This window comes from Epinephelus moara, chromosome 5 (genome assembly GCF_006386435.1).
Source record: "Epinephelus moara isolate mb chromosome 5, YSFRI_EMoa_1.0, whole genome shotgun sequence".
Taxonomy (NCBI): domain Eukaryota; kingdom Metazoa; phylum Chordata; class Actinopteri; order Perciformes; family Serranidae; genus Epinephelus; species Epinephelus moara.
In genome coordinates, this window is record NC_065510.1 from 25,088,090 (window position 1) to 25,106,622 (window position 18,533).

Below are 18,533 nucleotides of genomic sequence, written 5' to 3' on the forward strand. Positions count from 1 at the left end.
TCACAGCCTTCCTTATGTGCTTATTTGTATATGTGGTTTTACTAATTACACTGGGGCCTTTTATCAGATTAAAAATGAGGATAATATGTTTGTTTCCCATCTGTTAGCCAAGAGGCAAAGGGCTGATTCTCCTCTCATGGCCTTTGAACGTTGACAGAATGCAAAATACTAGTTATTGAGTGGCGATGATTTATTGCACTGATAGAATTACTGGGCTAATGTCGAATTTGTAAATATTGACACATGGTGGATTAAAGTTTAATCTAATGCTTGTTTGAATACAAACAAAAATGTGTGAGTTTGTTTCCGGGTTTTGATGTTAAATGTGACTTAAAGTACTGAGCTGTTTGTTCACATGAATTGCTGTGTTACACTGGGCTCAGTGTGTGAAGAGGAATGCAATATTCTTTTTTATTGTAACATATAACTTATGATCATGTGGAGAAACACTGGTTACACAGTGTTACATGATGTCAAATGAGCAGTTTGACTCTAAATGTCCCAGTTGAAGTTGTTATTGTTGTTGTAGTTAAATGAACATTAACCACTCCCGTCCTGATGGGTTAAATGTGGAGTGGAATGATCTTTTTTAAGCTATAGATAATTGTGTATGAGCAATTTAGTGCTGCTTAAAATTTGGTGCATACCAGCTGCTCAGCTTGCTGCGGTGCTCTGTGGGTAAGGCTGTGTTGAGATCCCCTTATCTATGAAGCTGTTCTGTCTGTCTCTGCAGGCCGCTGGGGCTGCCAAGAGCGGAAACCATATATATACACAACCCCAGCCAGGAGGTTCCTGTGACACTGCTGTCAATGTTTACATCCAGCAGGCATTTTTACATACCTTTCTTTCACAGAAGGGTAAGTGTGTGTGGACAACTTTTGCTGCACAATATATTCACGGTTAATATCCTCAGTTGTGTGTCTTGTCCTTTGTAGAAATGTCTTAAAATAATTCATGTTTCCTCTCCGTCCTAGGTGATCCCACCCAGAGGGAAGGCATCTTTTAAACTAATTTTCCTCCCGTCTGAGGAGGGCAATGTAGAAAACACATTATTTATAAACACATCGGCCCATGGGCTGCTGTCATACCAGGTCAGTTTCATTAATACACCTCCTGCTGTATAGTTTCAGGTCATGTTCTGTTGGGATAATGCTGAAATCCCACTTTGTAATGCAGTCGATCCTTCCTCTCCCTCAGCTTTTACCTCCAGGTAGTGGAGTGAAAGATGCTCACATGTTGTCACAATGTGTGTCCTTGCTATGACAGAGCTACCAAACAAACTTTAATTACATCAAACATTATTTTTCTTCAATAATTTGTGAACCAAAGCAGCACCACACCAGACTGCTACTCAGAACATAGCTGGCACCAACATGTTTGTTTTCCCTTTTCATCCTGCATGCACATACTCATAAACAAAGGAAGTCAAAAACCCAGTTTTTATTAGACTTTTGGTTTTAAAATCGCTTTTCAAAACTGCCTTAGACCTCACATTGCAAAGTAAAACATGTGGCAAGTAGATCACCGTTAAAAGGAGTAGAGATAATGCAGAAAAGGTGGTGGTGTTGTTTTCAGTAAAAATCAATTTATTCAGTGCTTCACTACTGCCTGGAGCTAAAACGGCATCTTGTTCTTACAGCTTTTATGATGACATATTTCACCTTAGCAGACCCATCCGTGTTCACTCAGGATAATGCAGCTTCAAACTGCTGTATCTCCTGGGCTTCAGTCCCTGAGTCTGCCTTGTTATTCCACCCTAACTGGTTGTGCTACCACTTTGGGGTTTACCTGACCCCAGCTGTCTTTAATTTGGTAACTGTTTAGCGACAAGCATGTCCTTCATATTCCAAGTGACATTTGTAACATGCCTGTTGCGTGTTCCTAAGAAGCAGCTAAAACGTTAAGCCGAGGTCAGAACTCAGGTGTTAGTCAACCACACTGGAACTAAAGCAAATAAGAACTACTCCTAGAGGTTTACTCCAAAATGCCTTACAAATGTGTTGCAGTTGTGAATTTTTTCCCATCTCACATTAAACCGGCACCGCAGCGTTTCTCACATGTAGCTTATAAATGGCAAGCAAACACGCCCAGACAGGCAGACGCTTGGACTCCCATGCTCTGCTTCCAACAGGGCCACTCCCTTCACGTGCCTCAAAGACATGTAAATGTTTCAGTCATGCCCTTGTTTTGTTTTATGTTGCCAATGAGACCAACAACACAAATCTCTGGTGTGCATTTTCCTTAAACATATATCTGTAGACTTCTGTTCCATTCCCTCTTCTGTACAGTTGAAATAATGGTGTCATAAACCTGTTGTGCTCAGTATGATGCTGAATAGCAATCAGTCATTTTAGGGCGTAATGTCTGCTGTGAATGCATTATTTATCTTAAATGCAGGCTGGTTAATATATTCAATACAGTTAATATAGTGAGTAATATGTGCGAGGCTGGTGTTACAGGGTGCTTAACTTTTTGTTCTATATTTCTCTAGCTCCATGTAGCATTTGTTAGTCCTTCCTAACTTGCAATCTACACCCTCTATTTGTTGTTTTGTTTGTTTTCCATGAAAAAGCAGATGGAAAACAGTTGAATACATATTGTTCGGAAAATGCTACATTATTAGCATCTCACCTTCAGCCACCATGTTAAAACGGCTTCAGAAGTTCAGTTCAGACTAAATCATACTATTCCCTTTTTGTGCTTGCTCACAGCCTGGCCTTAATAAAATGCACATGGTGGTGAGAATCCCTTTATAAACATTAACTGTTCCTTTCCCAGGTATTTGGTGTGGGAGTTCACCGGGGTTTGTTAAAGTCTGTCCAAAGAAAGGATAGTCTGCTAGTATTCCCTCACATCCAGAGCATTAAGCTGACCCAAACTCAGGTATGTATTTAAATGTCTCTGTGTTGGTTTGTGCAGGCCATGCAGTAGTGACTAACGGCTCATCATTGGAAACAGCTGATTTCCCCTTTTCCTGCCAGCTCTGATAAACAGATGCCTGCATACTAACATACAGAAGTTTTCTGATACACACTGACAAGCTCTGGCTGTGGTGAAACTGCTCAGTGTGTGCAGTCAACACGAAGGATGTCAAGAAACAATCACTTTTTTCATGCTTAAAATTGTAAATGTTTGCATGCAGGGTATAACCACAAACTATCCATTCAAAGTGACGAATTCTTTGTACAATCATTCATTTGTACACATTTCAAAGCCATGCAAAAACACCGTCAACCAATGACAAATTAGTGCATGGTTTTAGAAGCAATGAAAGTGTGTGAGAAGCTATCTGAAAGGAGTTCTCGCCTCCACAACAGGAAGTGGGGTGGCAGTTGCAAAATGTCAGCTTGGCCAAGAACAGACAGACTTTAGCTCTCATAATCACTCAGACTACTGCTTACGCTGAACGCAGACTTTTGTCCTCTCAGCCAGCGCCACATGTTTTAAACTATACTTAACAAAAACCTTCTCCACCTATACAGTTGCTACACTTGCTCCAAATTCACATTGCGCCAGTCTTCTTTGCATTTCAGCTTCATATCACGAATAATGTTTAAGCTGATAGTGAGAGGAGGAGGAAGAGGAAGCCCCTGCGCTGGTGTTCAATTCAAAACAGCACGGGAGAAATGGAAAGCTTAACACAATTCAGACATAACTACCATGCTAGATTTGCTAAAACTTAGCATAGAGTAGCCCTAATAATGAACCATATAACATATATAAAACATTTTGGCCTTGTGTTTGAATTATTGGCTAAAATGTTTAAAGAGCAACTTAACATCCTGGTGTAGCTTGAACACATCCCCTTCTTATATGAACCTGACACACACTGCTGCTGCTGCAGGTTTTTGGGGGATAAGTTTTACTGGATTTTCTCTGAAAAGAGGGAAGTAATAAACACTATAAATGGGACCTTGAGCAATAGACTGTGTAATAAAGTAACTGTACATGTGCTGTATTGACTGAATAAAGTTTAGAATTTGATGAGTCATTCTGTAACTTGCATAGCCATAGTGCTGTTGATGTCATTGTGCTACTGCTAGATGTCACTGAAATGTGATTTTCTCAATGGTGCAGAGAGTTAATTGTTGTATCAGACAACCTGTCACATTCAGGGTTAAATGCACATGCACTTATTGCTTTGTTGGAGTATTGAATTTCTGTGTAAAAAAGTGTAGTGCATGGCTAGCACCACTAGAGTTCAGTCATGTGTGGCCTTGAAATAGCCACTGATCATTGAAGGCCTTGTTTGTAAACCTCCAACTTGCTGATGTTTTGTTATATATTTTTAATGCTTACATTATTTTTTAAACCTCTGATTACGTGCTCTGTCGTGCTGTTTCTGCTGCAGGAAGATGCCTCCAACATCACTATACTGGGTCTACTCCTGGAGTGCAGCTTGCCGAAGAGTTTGTTCAACAATCCTCAGGTATTTATTTAAAGATCTTCTCTACACATGCTCTGAGATATTAAAGCACTATGCTTGGAGTAATATGTAAGTAATATGTGTCTTATATTTATCATGTCAAAAGTTCAACTGTGGGACATAATGTGTCTCCTATGTCTACTTTACTGCAACATATGTTCTTGGTGTATGTGCACTGCAGGTTTCAAATATCCACATCGTACTTGGATTGGCTTAAGAGCTAGGTGTGAAGTCATGGAGGCAGAGAGACTCTCTTTTTCCCAGATACTCTGCTGTCTTCTAACAACATGATTTTTATTAATTGCTCAGGATTAAACTTATTAATAAAAACATTTATGAACATGAACTTGTGAGCAGTCAGAGCATGAGAGGGAAGGGCACCGGGTGGACTTTGAGGAAAAACACAGAAATACAAAGGAGAGCATTTAACCAAGCGCTCTTATTTTTGGTGATGTGCGATCTTGCACCATTTTTAGCTGGTTTCTACTTTGCAGTGAGTAGTGACGCTTCCTCACTGCTCTCATCATGCCCACTCCTTTGGGCAGAAGGCCAGCCAGTCTAAAACTTAAACAGACAGCCAGGCTTGTCATAGGAGCGCCTTCTGTTTCCTCCAGAACCCCTGAGGAGGGTGCAAGCTCCTGCCAGACTTTTAATTGCTTTCTCAAGAGACTATAATTGACGCAGGGCTCCCACTGCTCATGTGGCGCAATACACATGATGCAAGAGGCGGCTGCAGACAAACCTAACTATATTGTCATAATTATGCAAACTGAAATCATCCCGGCATTCTGTTGCATGAGAGGCCCAGCTGTGACCTTCGGCTCGTATCCAAGATCAACACCTGCTCCTTAGATCTTTTTCGAGACATCGCTAACATAATTGAGAACTGGCCTTTGGTCACGTTGGTGCTGCTCACAGATTAAATGACCTTACAGGAAGTAAGCAGTAGCCTCTTGGTTTCAAGGGATTAGGTTTGCTATTGCACCCTCAAGGCCCCTGGTGGCACCAAGATAGGGCATCTGTCTACAGGTCGTCAAGTGCTGATTCACCCAGTGGTTTGCAGTGAGATTTGCACTCTCCCAGTAGTGACTTGTCAGCTTTAAGAGGGTGTTAGTCACAGGGTGGGGTGTAGTAGCTGGTTACTGTCTGCTTGTTCCTGTCTGGCCGTGTACATGCATCTGATTATTCTGATGTTAATCACAGCAAACAAGATAATTCACATTCTTCCATTACTATTTGTTATTTTTTCACCGTCACCTCGACTAATCTTTCATTTATTTAATTCATACTTTCTTTGTCTCCTTAACATCCACCCTTTTTGTTTTTGACTTTATCTCTGTTAGTATCTGTTCCAATTTACTAAATTTCAAATGGTTGCTATCATGCTTCTCCTTCTGTTTGGTGCGTGACTGGTATGCCTTTCCTGTCCTGTCCCAGGGGTCCTGCCTCCAGAGCGAGGAGCGCCTCAGCCTGCAGATTAATCTGTCGGCACGTGGTGACCGGCCCACTGACCTGGACAAACTCAAGCCTTACGTCATTGAGCACATTTTGGTGCTGCTGATGGCCCCCACTGCTGGACAGGCTGCAGTAGGTGGGTTTGTTTGACCTGTCTGACCCGCTGTCTGGAGGCAAATTAGCTGTGGGAATGTGACAGTGTCGCACTGCGTGACTTAAAAATACCACACAGCTTAAAACTGACTGACACTAGTGTGTTGCTGCTTCCTCAGCCTCCACTCAGATTACCTCAGTAGATGTGCTATCTTTTAGACCTGTTTCTGTAGTGGACTGCTGTTGAAGCAAAAGTTCACAAGGTTAAAAATAGTGTTTATGTTGTGACACTAGATGCAGACTTAATGAGGCTCTTTGGAATTGCATGTGGCTGCTTTTCCGTTCCTCCTAAATCTTGTTTACTTTGACTCTGGGGTAAAGATCAGATAATGTTAATGATTCTGCTGCTGTCAGATGAAAGAAATATAGGGAGGCATCAGTTCTGCTCTCCTGATCTCAATGTCCAGAGTAATACAGAAGCTAAAGATCAAATGAAAGCTGCACTGGTATACAACTGCTGTAGATAGTTTTATGGTGATCGTTCACACAGTCTTTGGTATTGGACCACATCAGCAAACTAAATTTGTGTTTCTAAGAACTTGTCATAGTGTTACAGCATCAGACTATTTCTGTCAGCTGACGGTGACTTGGTGTATAGTCTCGTTACGTTTTTGTGAACATAGAGGTCCCTTTTCTGTTCACTATTTGTCATAGTTTTGCTCAAGAAATCTGTCTCTGCCTCGGCAAGCAGGTTTCAGCAAGTTCTCTTCATGTTAAAAATGTAAGGGAGACCTTTCCATAGCAGAAAATGTACATTATGTAAAATGTTTTTATTTGTCTGATCTTTCTCTCTCTACTTTATTTCTTTTCTCTGCAGGCGAACCAAAAATAGGAGTTTATATGTTAAATTCTGGAGGCAAGAAGCTGTATGTAAAGGTGAGGTGTTTGTCTTGTTTTGCTATATTATAGGTACTGAAGGTAGCATTTTATAGGCTTTGACGAGATGATTTATCTCCCCAGGACATGCAGGTGCTATCAAAGGTGGAGGCCAGCCTGGAATTTAATCAGGTTCTCCTGAGACCAGAGGCAAAAAACTTCACTAAAGTGGCAACGCTTGCCTGCAAAGGTGAACACTCATTTCAGTTCAAATCATTCTTTCTCAATTTATGTACTTTCGTCTAAGTGCAATTGCATTTGACCCCAAGTGTTCTGGAAAATTTTATCGTCAACAACAGTTTTGTTTCTTCCGTCAGGTTCAATGCCGGGTCATGGAGGGAAATGCATGAATCATATCAGTTTAAAAATTCTGGGAAACCAGACAACCTTCAGCTTCCCTGGACTACATATCACACCAAGGTAAGTTTGAGACCTTTTGCCATACTACCCTCAAGTTGTCCTGATAACCCATTAGAATTAAAGCACAGCTTTAATGTCCTTTTGTTCGGAAACACTGTGGCTGTAGTTAATGAAAAGCACCTGGTGCACATATTTATAGTCTCTATTGTGATGAAGATAAGTCCATTACAGAAATTGTTTAAGCGCTTTAATGCTCAGGAAGTGTTGCTAACGTGCGAAACTGTATAACTGAGTATTATGTCATTTTATTGTTGCTTTCTGCAGAAGGACCATGGGGGATTTGTTCAACCTGTTCCAGGTGAAACAAAGAGATGCAGACCAGGTGGATCTGTGGCTGACTAACTCCCTCCTCCTGCCCGCCACTGTGATGAACGCCAGCCTCTCACAGAATCTGCAGGGAGTAATGAAGGTATGCACCACTGCCTCGAGTAATGATAGGAGGCAGCTCTGATTACATGATGACGTGATGATGATCATCAAACTTTCTCTTAGTATATGCCAAGTTAATTCTGACCCACTATACTTAACTCTCAAAGTATCCCAAGTTCAGGACAGGATTTGACACTCATGTCTGTGCTGCCCTCTGTCTATCAGGTGGTGAACTTCAGTGCTCCACTCACAGTTCCCCAGGGCTGCTGGCATATCATGTCCCTCCAGCTGCTCAGCAGGGCCCTGCCCGTCAACCAGGTGTTCACCCTCAGTCTGGACACCAGCCTGGGCACAATCCTGCATGTTCCCCTCTACTTTAGCTCTTCTCCTTTCAAGGTAAAGTACCAGCAGTAGGTAGTAGTGTGTAGGGCTGTGGATCAGTATATTGGATCAGATGTGGTAATAGATGATGTGTCTGTCAGCAGGGGGAGGTGGTGTTTGAGGCGGAACGAGAGTGTGGACGTCCCTGTCCTCTCAGAATGTCTGAAACAGGTGAGACGTGACACCTCATAACCTCTTCTGAGAGAAAAATCACAGTCTGAGCCTTTTAGTGTTCGTTAAGTCATTTTTTAATTTTCCCTAATATCCCATCAGGTCGTTCAGAGTGGCAGCGTTCCCTCCTCCCAGACCTTTTCCCTTCGTCTTGGGCTGTAGACAGCAAACTGGCTGCTGAGCTCTGCTCTGGATGGCAGAGCCACAAAGACAAACTATCTTGCAGGTCAGTCTTAAATGCAACACACGGTTTTGTTTTTCATGTCATTGTGTGTCTTGTAATCCAGCATTACACACTTTTATTACTGTTAATAACCATTTTAAACCTTTTGTCTTCTCAGGTGGCCCAGACTCCCTGTAGAGACGTCCTTTCCTCTTGACTTTGGTGCTACACCCGTCAATGAGAGCAAGGTGGGCAAGACATAGAGGGACCTTTCAGACATTTTTCCTCTTAGGTGTAGTGCTATTTATCCATCTAGATTGTTCTGATATGAGTTGCCAAGTGTTAGAGACATGGACCATAGAGATGTCTGCCTTCTCTCCAGTGTAATGGAACTAGATGGCACTCGGCTTGTGATGTTCTAAGAGCCAAAAACTACATTTGAAAAACTCGACAGCAATGAGGGAGATCATGATTTCTGGGATGAGACGTGGTCTAAAAAATGCTCACAACAATGTCTCCACAGACGTTGTTGTGAGCAGTTTTATGTAGGACGTATTTTCTTTTTTACCAAACAGATCTCCGCCAACAGTATCACTGTGCAGAAGGAAGCATGCAGCTATTTATGGACGAGAGGCTCATGCTTGTGTCAGTGTGAGATGTTAACTTTAATGGCGTCCTCGTTGGCTGAGCTGTAATGCTAGCTAGCTCACGTCTACTAGGTGAGCGAGCTGTAGATGCACACTGCCCTCTGCACAGTGATATATTTGGGGGTGTGTGGTTTGGTAGAAAGAAATGAGTTCCTACACGGAACTGCTCACAGCAAGGTCTGTGGATTATCTTCAAGTCATGATTTGTGGAAAAAGTTATTGCTGTTGAGTTTTTCAACTGTATTTTTTGGGCGCCTTGAGCACCACAAGCTGAGTGTCATTTAGTTGCATTATCCTGGACAGAAGGCAGATGGTTAACCAGTAGAGGGCACAAGAGCACAATATGTAGAACTCAAATACTCTGCCCTAAAATGTCAAGATTTGGACCTGAAACATTACTAAATATAAAAAAAAGTGGTTTGAGTTTTTTGTTACTTTTTAATGACTCCTCACTAAAAACGGTGTATATGTACATGGTTTTTAAGTTGGACTTTTGTCCGCAGCAAATAGAAAACATTATTTTTTGTTTCAGGTGAAGACGTTCATGCTGAAGAATCCTTCTTCTTCAGTGGTTTCTGTAGAGATTAGAATCCTCTCGCTGTACCCTGCCCCCCTGGAGGCTCTGGACCTTCTAACCAAATGGTACGCTGAGTATTATGTTAAATACTGAACAGAATTATTCATCTACAGTCATTTTGTGCCTCAAGTGTTTGAAGCATTGTACCATGTTGCTCCAGCACATCCCTCGAGTTGATTTGTCACATTGTTTTCTCTATTTTGATCGGCAGGTTTAATATCAGCCCACTCTCTGTCAACATCAGCACTACAGAGTTTTCTCTGTTGGCTTCTTCCCCTAAGGTAAATCCTGAGAATGCTCCTGGGAAATAAAGTCGTGGCACTATTGAATCTTTTTGTCTTTACTCATTGATTTTTGGCTCCCAGCATGTAATACTTATCAAACTTTATTGATTCATTAAATGCATGGCCATCACTGTTGTTGTGCCTCAGTTGCTTTTCCTCCAATATTTCCCCTCTTTCTGTGTGTTTGTGTGCAGGCGGGTGAGAATGTGGATGACATGACAAGGGAGGGTGTCCTTCGTCTGCTGCTGCAGCCCTGGGAGGCCAGAGAGGTTGCTGTGGTCTATTCTCCCTCTGAACACAAACCCACCACCACCATTCTCATCATCAGGTACAGAGTCATATTAATAGGATGAGGTTCATGCGCTTTTTCAGTATATGTATTCAGGTTTCTTAGTGGCAGAGGATTTTTGGAGTTTGGAAGAGATGTTTCACAATAGTGGAGAAATAGCCTATAGCCTGCCAATGCTGTTCATTGTGTTACTGAAGCATGTTTTTATCAAGCATGTTGTGTTTGTGTTTCAGGAACAACCTGACGGTGTTTGACATGATGACGGTGCAGGGCCATGGGGCCAAAGAGCTGCTAAGAGTCGGAGGCAAACTGCCCGGCCCAGGAGCCTCTCTGCGCTTCAATGTTCCTCAGTCAACTCTAATGGAGTGTCGTGATGGTGAGTTTAATGTTTAACTTAATATCACTACATGGCTGTTCAGTAATAGAGTTTATTGGTACATACTCACTTTTAGCAGGAAGATAAGGCAGTGGAACAAACAAACGGCTAAAACATTACTGCTTGTCACTTCTAGGCCTGCGCACCAACAAGCCGCTTTTCGCCATCAGAAAGAGTTTTAAGGTGGAGAACGCAGGAGAGCTTCCTCTGACTGTCATGTCGATGAATATTAATGGATATAAGTGTCAGGGATTCGGCTTTGAGGTGTTACAGTGTCGCCCCTTCAGCCTCGACCACAACACTTCCTCTGAGATCACCATTGCGTAAGTGGAATTTTAGCTTGCTTTATTAGTTAACAGTAGATTTCTCTTTTACTGTTGTCACTCTGTCTCTTCCTCTCTCATATATTTGTGCAATTTGTCCTCTTCCTTTTTGTCCTCTTGTTCCCTTTCTTTGTCCATTTCTTTGTCTCTCACTGTCTCTACCTGTCTGTGTCCTCAGCTTCACCCCAGACTTCACCTCGTCCTGGGTGATCCGGGACCTCACCCTGGTGACGTCACGCGGCACCTCTTTCCCTTTCACCCTCAATGTGACACTGCCCCACCACATGTTGCCTCTCTGCGCTCAGGTGGTTCCCGGCCCCAGCTGGGAGGAAACTTTCTGGGTGGTCACCCTCATCTTCACATGGTCAGTACCTTCGAAATAGCCGTTAAAAATGGAAAAAATAAAATAAAAAAATCCATTTCACAAGACAGTTAGAAATAATTTATGTTGATGATATTTTGCCCATTTTTTTCCACAAAAAAAGAAGCTATGAATATGCAGCTATGGAGATGCCACAGATCTTAATTCACACCTACCTCTGTTTGTCAAACTACTTGTCGTTTTTGTACATGATAACAAGCTAACACGAACACAAACCACAAACAACCACAAATCAAAAGTGGTTGGTTTTATGGAGGGGCCAGGAGCAGAAAAGGGCCCAGTGATGGTCCTTCACTGATTAGAGCTGCACATATACATATATATATATATATATATATATATATATATATATATATATATATATTTTTTTTTTTTTTTTAAGATATTTTTTGTGGTTTTTTAGCCTTTAATGTATAGGACAGACAAGTGTGAGGGGGGAGAGAGAGAGAGGGAGTGACATGCAGCAAAGGGCCACAGGCTAGAGTCGAACCCGGGCCGCTGCGGCAACAGCCTTGTACATGGGGCGCCTGCTCTACCACTAAGCCACCGGCGCCCCGAAAAAAGATCATTTTAATATTAGTTGAACTACTCACTGTAGTAAGTCATTATCATTTTTGTAGTTTTGTTGTGGGCATGGGAAGTGTAACACATTATCTGTTGTATCTGTTTGTTTTTCAGCTTCTCTCTGTTCGGTGTGTGTCTGATGGCCTTCCATCAGGCCCAGTATATCCTGAGTGAGTTCTCCTCACCCAGCATCAGAAGCAACCACAACTCTGTCCTGTCCCGGGATAACGACTCCGTCAATAATATCACACCCAACGGAGTAAAGTATGTCCAATGTTTTTCTGTAGTTTTGATACATGGTGTAGAGACTGTTAACTATTTGCATGAAGACAAATTCTGCAAGCACATTCAAATACCTTGTCATTTCTGTGTCTTGTTTGTGCAGTAAAACAAAGGGCAGCTGTAAGAGCTATGTGGACACCTGTCACACCTCTGACAAAGGTAAGGGGCGTGGCTCTCCAGCCTTGGCCAACAGCCCTGCCTCACGTCCACAGTCATCCTCAAAGAGAGGCTCCTTAACCACCACATCCCAGCCGCAAAAGAAACACAAGGTTTCACTCTATTACACCAAGTACAAGTCGAGCTCATCCACAGCCTCGCCTGGTGCTGTGACCGTGGATGAAGAGCACGAGGACCTGACACCGGACCCTCCCCTGACCCCAGACCCCGATGTCTGCAACAACAATGAACCGACTTTCATCAGTGAGCTGGATAAAAAGACACCTTCAGATTATAAAGAAGACGCCCACAGCACTATAGGAGAAAGAGTGCCAGCAGCAGTTATGTTTCCCATGGAAATGCCTGCTGGTTTCCCAGATAACGTCACAGTGGGTCCAGGACCTAGACCCGGCCTGTTAGTGTGCAGCCCTGTAGAGAAGAGCTGCACTGAGCACTATGCAGAGAAGATCGACTCTGAGAAAAGGGACAGTTCTGAAAGGGAGGTAAGGAAGGAGCTGAAATTTCCTATGTTTGTATTCAGTTAAATATCCAAACCTTATAAAGCTGATGGTTCTCATTAAAAAAACATTATTACTTTATTCTTTTCTGTCTGCAGCTGAGAGAAGATGGCAAAGGCCAGAAAAAGAAAGCACAGAGTGCAGAGGCTGGCGCTGCACTGGGAAGTAATAAGGGAAAAAGGAGTCGCAGGAAGACAGAAAATATCTCCAGGTAAACTTCACCTTACCTGTATTTTAACCATGAATCCATTTACATTTATTCTGACATTTCTTGACAGTGTTGCAAAGCTCCAAACAGTAAGGTAAGATTTGTTGTTTCTGTCTGATTTTTTTCCCTAGTGCTCCTGAGCACAATGTAGTAGTGATACCAGAGAGGGAGAAAGAACCTGATTGGAAAACAGGGGAGCGCATTGCCAGTGGACCCCGCAACAGGAACCGCTGCTGCAATGGCTTAAAGTCAGAAGCACCAAAGCCTGGACTGAGTGTTGAGAGCCCCCTCAAACAGAACGGTGGGTGTCGTTCTTATCTGTCATAGGGATGGGAATTGAAAATGTTTTAATGCCATTACAGATTCTGCTGCTTATCAGTCTAGTTCTTTATCAGTTCCCTTATTGATTCCTGATTAATTTTCTGTGGGGGAAAAAGTAGGCCTACGCAGGTTTTCAGCATCAGTGTAACTGTTTTATTATCTCTGAGTCTTAACACAGTATGGCCTGAGAGCTAGCTGCAGCACTGGTCTGTCTGTCCTCATCTAAAATGGATTAAAAAAATAATATTTGTACATTTATTTACGTTTTCTCAGTAAAAGAAAAATATCTGCTAAGCCTGCCTGCATGCGCTGTTGATACAAAGGGATATCTACCCTCGGTAACTGTCAGAAAAACATGTCGCACTGGAACCGGTTCTCAATTTACATCCCAACCTGTCACACCTATCTGCAGCTTCACTCAATAATAACCCAACACTTAATTTTAATCTCTCTGGCCTCGTTGATGTCTGGCAGGTGTGTGTCCTTCTCGTACTCGAAGGAAGTGTGCTACAGATCGGCGCGGTGGTGGAGTGTGTGAGTCGGGCTCGGACTCCGGCAGCTCATCAGGCAGTGTGAGGGCCAGCAGAGGGAGCTGGGGCAGCTGGAGCAGCGCCAGCAGCATGGAGGGAGACAAAGACCCCAATGCCCGAACGCATGCCTGCACTACCTCATCTAGAAAAAGTGAGGAACGTGTCCACTACCTTAACGAGGAAAACCAGGACTATTAATATACTATTAAGTTCCATAATTTTGCTGCATCATTATGAAAACCAGACTGCAGCTGTAACAGATGAGAAGGGTCAGTTACATTATTTTGACAGATATGTTGGTTTTTACAGGGGAATCAATGCAGTACAGCGTCTACCCAGTAGAGAGAGACTGCTACCAGACCATGAATACAAACTACAAGGCTCTCAGGTACCTCAGCAAACACACACACACACACACACACACACACACACACACACACACACACACACACAGAAACACACAACTGGATTTTACTAAAGTTTGTAAGCCAAAGATTAGTCTGATGTTTCTTTATATCCTGTTTGCACCATGACCAGGCCACTGATGAAGAAAGTCTGATAATAATTTGTTTTGTTTGAAGGGAACTTATGGAAAATATAAAAATGTGTTTTTATCTCTTCTCTGTTCGACTTGTAACTTGTGCTTTCTCTCTGTTTAGCATGAACAGCTTGTACCACAAAGATATGTGCCAAAGCCCAGATCCCACAGCGTCCAGCTTTGCCCCAAGTTTTGCTGCTGTTGCTGCAGGAGTAGACCGCAACATGGGTAAAGACATTCATAAATACATACTTAGTTTTTATAGCCTGAAACAAAGACCTGTCCATGTCTTCAACAAAGGTGGTTTGAGCATTACCTCTGATCCATGTTGTTTTGTGCTCCCTCAGATCTGACAGGTCAGTATTTGCCTGAAGAAACATGGTCAGCTCCATCCATCCCTCTCACCAATGAGTTCAGATACAACACCCCCGAAGCTCTGCCCTACATACCTCAGCCAGCAACCACCGCCTCATACAATGGGTAGGTGCTTGAATGCAGGTTTGTTATAATAAACGATTAACACTGAGTCAAGGGTTTAATTTTAATGACAAATTCAGCACCAAACAGCCGACGGACAAAGTAAATGACGAGCCGATGAGCCAGGACTCCAAATGTAGTTGAGTGTTGTTGTGTCTTCTGGAGGTGAAAGACAGAAGTTTTTTGCTAAGGTTTGCCACAACAACGTTTCATTGGGCTCTAAATACATATTTTTTTGTGGGCTTCTTCTTCTTCTTCTTCTTCTTCTTCTTCTTCCTATCTAAACATGGGAGGAAAATGAGTTTGTGTCCAAAAACTGGACAGTAAATTGTTCCTCTTTTTGTGACCTAAGTAAAATAGGAGAAATTAAAATAACTTTTGGATGTTAATCTCTAGGTTGTGGTAAATGTGTGTATTCATCTCAAAACTCAGTAACTTTTATGTAACTTCACCCCTCTGTCTAAGCAGCACTCCTAACAGCTACAAATAGTTTTATTAGTAAGGCACTTTAGCTCCGTCCTGGCATGGTTACTGATACTGGTCTACAGTTTGAATATTTACCTTCCCAGTCCTACAGTAATGTGTCTTTGCGTTTCAGTGTTGCAGTTCAGTCTGTTCCTGTTAAAACCGTCGCATCAAATGTTTCCATGTTTCCTGCAGGTTTACTTGGAATAATGCCAACAGCCATTGCAACGGTCCCTACACCTACTGTGAGGACAGCAACTACATAGGTACTACATCTTTTACCTTTACCCAGTTATATCACTCTGTCCTATTATTACATTAGATGACAACTGTTACTGGAACCATCATTGACTCTGCTTCTGTAAAGGTTCTCTGGATTCAAGTTCAGCATTTCTTTGCCCTGATCATCTCGTAGGTAACGGAACGTTTCCAAGTGGTTTTCCTGGTCAGGAGGCCCAGAATGCACACGGCAATCAGAGCAGCTGGAGTGAGGAACAGCATCAGGAATCGCCCTCAACCTGGGACACAGCAGCCTGTGTGGGTAGCAAGGTGAGGAGTCACGATACTAAACTCAAATGGGTTAAACACAACCGAGCAATAGGGCTGCTCTCCGCTGCAGCTGAACATTATTTATCATAGTGAGGGGGAGTAAATTTAGAGCCAGGTTGTTGGGCTGCGACCAATGAGTATTTTCATGAACAATTTATCTGCAGATTATATTTGCCATCTGTAATTTTTGGAGCTAAAAGTGACCATATTTGGACAAAAGGGTGGGGCTGTAGAGGAGTGAAGAGTGGATCTGACTCACACATTGTGGTGACACCTTGCAGATAGCTCAAAGTGCCCATGCCCTGAATCACCTGGTAGAGAGTGCGCCTCACATAAGCTAAGTCCTCTGCAGCGGCCCAGGCTCGATTCCGATTGTTTGGATTTCAACAGTTCTGGCTCTGATTCCAGTTTTGCTTCTTGACTCCAGTTCTTAAAAATTCTTTATCTTGATTATTTGAGAGGCAGATCAAAACAGGTGAAATGCTTATTTCACTGAAGAACATATGTGGCACAGTGTGGTGCTGTGAGCAAACACATGTTGCTGATTGGAGCAGAGAAGAAAACCTGTGGTCCATTGTGCATGTCCTTACCCAGACAGTGTCCTGGAAACACTTACTGATTTCTCTACAGTGCCTAACAAAACACAAACAAAATGTATGGTTATATGCAGCATTGTCCAGGTCAGAAAGAGCATCGGGATAAGCCGAACTGACATTTATTTTCTTTCAACGGCCACAGCACACTTTGCATTTCGTAATCTGTGCTAATTTAGTTTCAGTTCCCGACATTAATGAGAAGAGAAGTTCATTTTTCCAAGCATTGCACAATTATATTTAAATATAGATGTACAGGATGTGGTGAAAGTTGCAGGGGATTTATTTTGACGGTTAAAATTATGGTGTAAATGGAGAAACACTGAGAAATAACACTTGTGCTGTAACTCTGGATAGAAAGCGCTTATTGTTGAGTCTCACTCCCAGGTTGTCAAATACCAACACTTTGGGTTGGTAGGTGGAGGAGTGGGAAACAGGAGTCAGATATGAGTAACAAATTTGATGACTTCGGACTCAACTTGACAAACTCTAAAAAGACTCATAACTCAACTTGGGTAAACTTTAACATCAGTGACTCGTGACTTCACTTGGACTTGAGCCTTTTGACTTGAACATTTTTGATATCTTCTCCCAAAGCCAATTTTGGAAGAGAACATTGCAGACATTATTCCAATATGAGATGACATAAATAAGTCAGGACAGAAACATGCAAAATTAATTCTGTTGTGTTACTGGTTAATAGTGCTGTATTTAAGTGCAGTGTCAGCTTTACTGGCGAAGTTCAGTCCAACTTGTTTTAACAAACTTTTTTAACATATAAATGCAAATTTTTAAAAGCATACCATTTTATTTTAATATATTATTACCTGCAGAGTTACATACAGCACTGTTGAAAGTTACACCAGTGCCACTATAATGCTCGACCATAAACATTAAACAGGTGCTTGAAGGAAACAGTGATGATTTACGGTTGCTTACACAACTGATAGATCTGTGATTACAATGCGACCACAGGCCCACATGCACTGACACAGTAACATTTTTGCTGTATCAGAAGACTTACAGGGCGTTTTTACAGAGAATCAAACGACAGAAGTATCACTCTGCTCCACTGTGCAATTATAGACAGCATTCAGACATCCCAGAAGCAATAATGGCATGAAATTCCTGCCCTGAAGAGGCAGTGTACTTTGTGAAACTGCAACAAGACAGGTACGTAAGTGTGTAACATGAAGTACACACTCACACAGTAAGTGAAGACACCAGTGGCTCCTCTGTTGTGATTCGTAGAACATTTGAGGAAGTAATCTGCTCTTATACTTTCATCACTCTGCTGTCAGAACAGAAATGAGGAACAAGAACATCTGCTTTAATAGACTCAGCCTTACCGAATGTGTTTTCATAAACTTCTCCTTCGTTTGCTGCTTCTCCGTTTTTGTACAGCTGTCAATTTTGCACAGTTGAGTGTGCTTTATCAAAATTACAGTATGTCAGTGTCTGTGTGTATTTAAGCACAAGTGCAAAAAGAAACTTCAACACGTACATGTCCTAATAAGCTGCAGGTGTACCTTTTTATTATTATATTTTATCCTGGCGTCATAGCAGAGGAAATCTCCACTCGTTGCTAGGCTAATTTATACAACATAAAATGCCATAGGCTTGTGCTAATAAGTCTGTTGGCTCCGCATACAACTCCCTCATCATTAGATCGGGGACGAGGGACAGATGAATGAATTAGACCTCTGTTACGTTGTTTTGTGTTGGAAGTTAGCCGCCAAAAGTCTCATTTGAACGAATGAACTGTCAGTGTCATCAAACACACACGAGGTTTAACAGGAAGAGGAAAGGCAGGGATTTTGATGTAAAAATGCTCTGATACTGATTTTGGGATGTAAATGGAGTTCACATAGGGCGCAAGATTAAAACTGGGAAAATGTATTTTTGATTTCATGGGAACTTTAACCAACAATGATGTATTCTATTCAAAACAGTTTGTGCTGAAAAAATAGTTATATTTTTGTGTTACAAGAAGAGAAGGCTAGTATCTGATTTTTAAAAACTTCTATTTTTATTTGTGTG

General features: G+C 42.1%; 1 protein-coding gene across 2 annotated transcripts in view; it reads left to right on the forward strand.

Moving 5' to 3' along the window:
* tmem131l (transmembrane 131 like) overlaps positions 1-18,533 on the forward strand; it is a 38,451-nt gene that overhangs the window by 17,980 nt on the left and 1,938 nt on the right. The window contains exons 5-33 of one of the 2 annotated variants that reach the window (XM_050044332.1): positions 734-857; positions 975-1,091; positions 2,779-2,883; positions 4,352-4,429; positions 5,864-6,017; positions 6,852-6,910; positions 6,995-7,100; positions 7,228-7,330; positions 7,595-7,739; positions 7,925-8,095; positions 8,182-8,251; positions 8,354-8,477; positions 8,593-8,662; positions 9,594-9,703; positions 9,850-9,919; positions 10,117-10,250; positions 10,445-10,587; positions 10,724-10,910; positions 11,089-11,274; positions 11,971-12,120; positions 12,242-12,797; positions 12,911-13,023; positions 13,152-13,321; positions 13,816-14,022; positions 14,181-14,259; positions 14,531-14,637; positions 14,757-14,889; positions 15,547-15,617; positions 15,767-15,900. In XM_050044332.1, coding sequence (XP_049900289.1) covers positions 734-857; positions 975-1,091; positions 2,779-2,883; positions 4,352-4,429; positions 5,864-6,017; positions 6,852-6,910; positions 6,995-7,100; positions 7,228-7,330; positions 7,595-7,739; positions 7,925-8,095; positions 8,182-8,251; positions 8,354-8,477; positions 8,593-8,662; positions 9,594-9,703; positions 9,850-9,919; positions 10,117-10,250; positions 10,445-10,587; positions 10,724-10,910; positions 11,089-11,274; positions 11,971-12,120; positions 12,242-12,797; positions 12,911-13,023; positions 13,152-13,321; positions 13,816-14,022; positions 14,181-14,259; positions 14,531-14,637; positions 14,757-14,889; positions 15,547-15,617; positions 15,767-15,900 — 3,976 coding nt within the window. The remainder of the gene's footprint in view (positions 1-733; positions 858-974; positions 1,092-2,778; positions 2,884-4,351; positions 4,430-5,863; positions 6,018-6,851; positions 6,911-6,994; positions 7,101-7,227; positions 7,331-7,594; positions 7,740-7,924; positions 8,096-8,181; positions 8,252-8,353; positions 8,478-8,592; positions 8,663-9,593; positions 9,704-9,849; positions 9,920-10,116; positions 10,251-10,444; positions 10,588-10,723; positions 10,911-11,088; positions 11,275-11,970; positions 12,121-12,241; positions 12,798-12,910; positions 13,024-13,151; positions 13,322-13,815; positions 14,023-14,180; positions 14,260-14,530; positions 14,638-14,756; positions 14,890-15,546; positions 15,618-15,766; positions 15,901-18,533) is intronic. The other variant, XM_050044333.1, reaches the window with a different exon arrangement.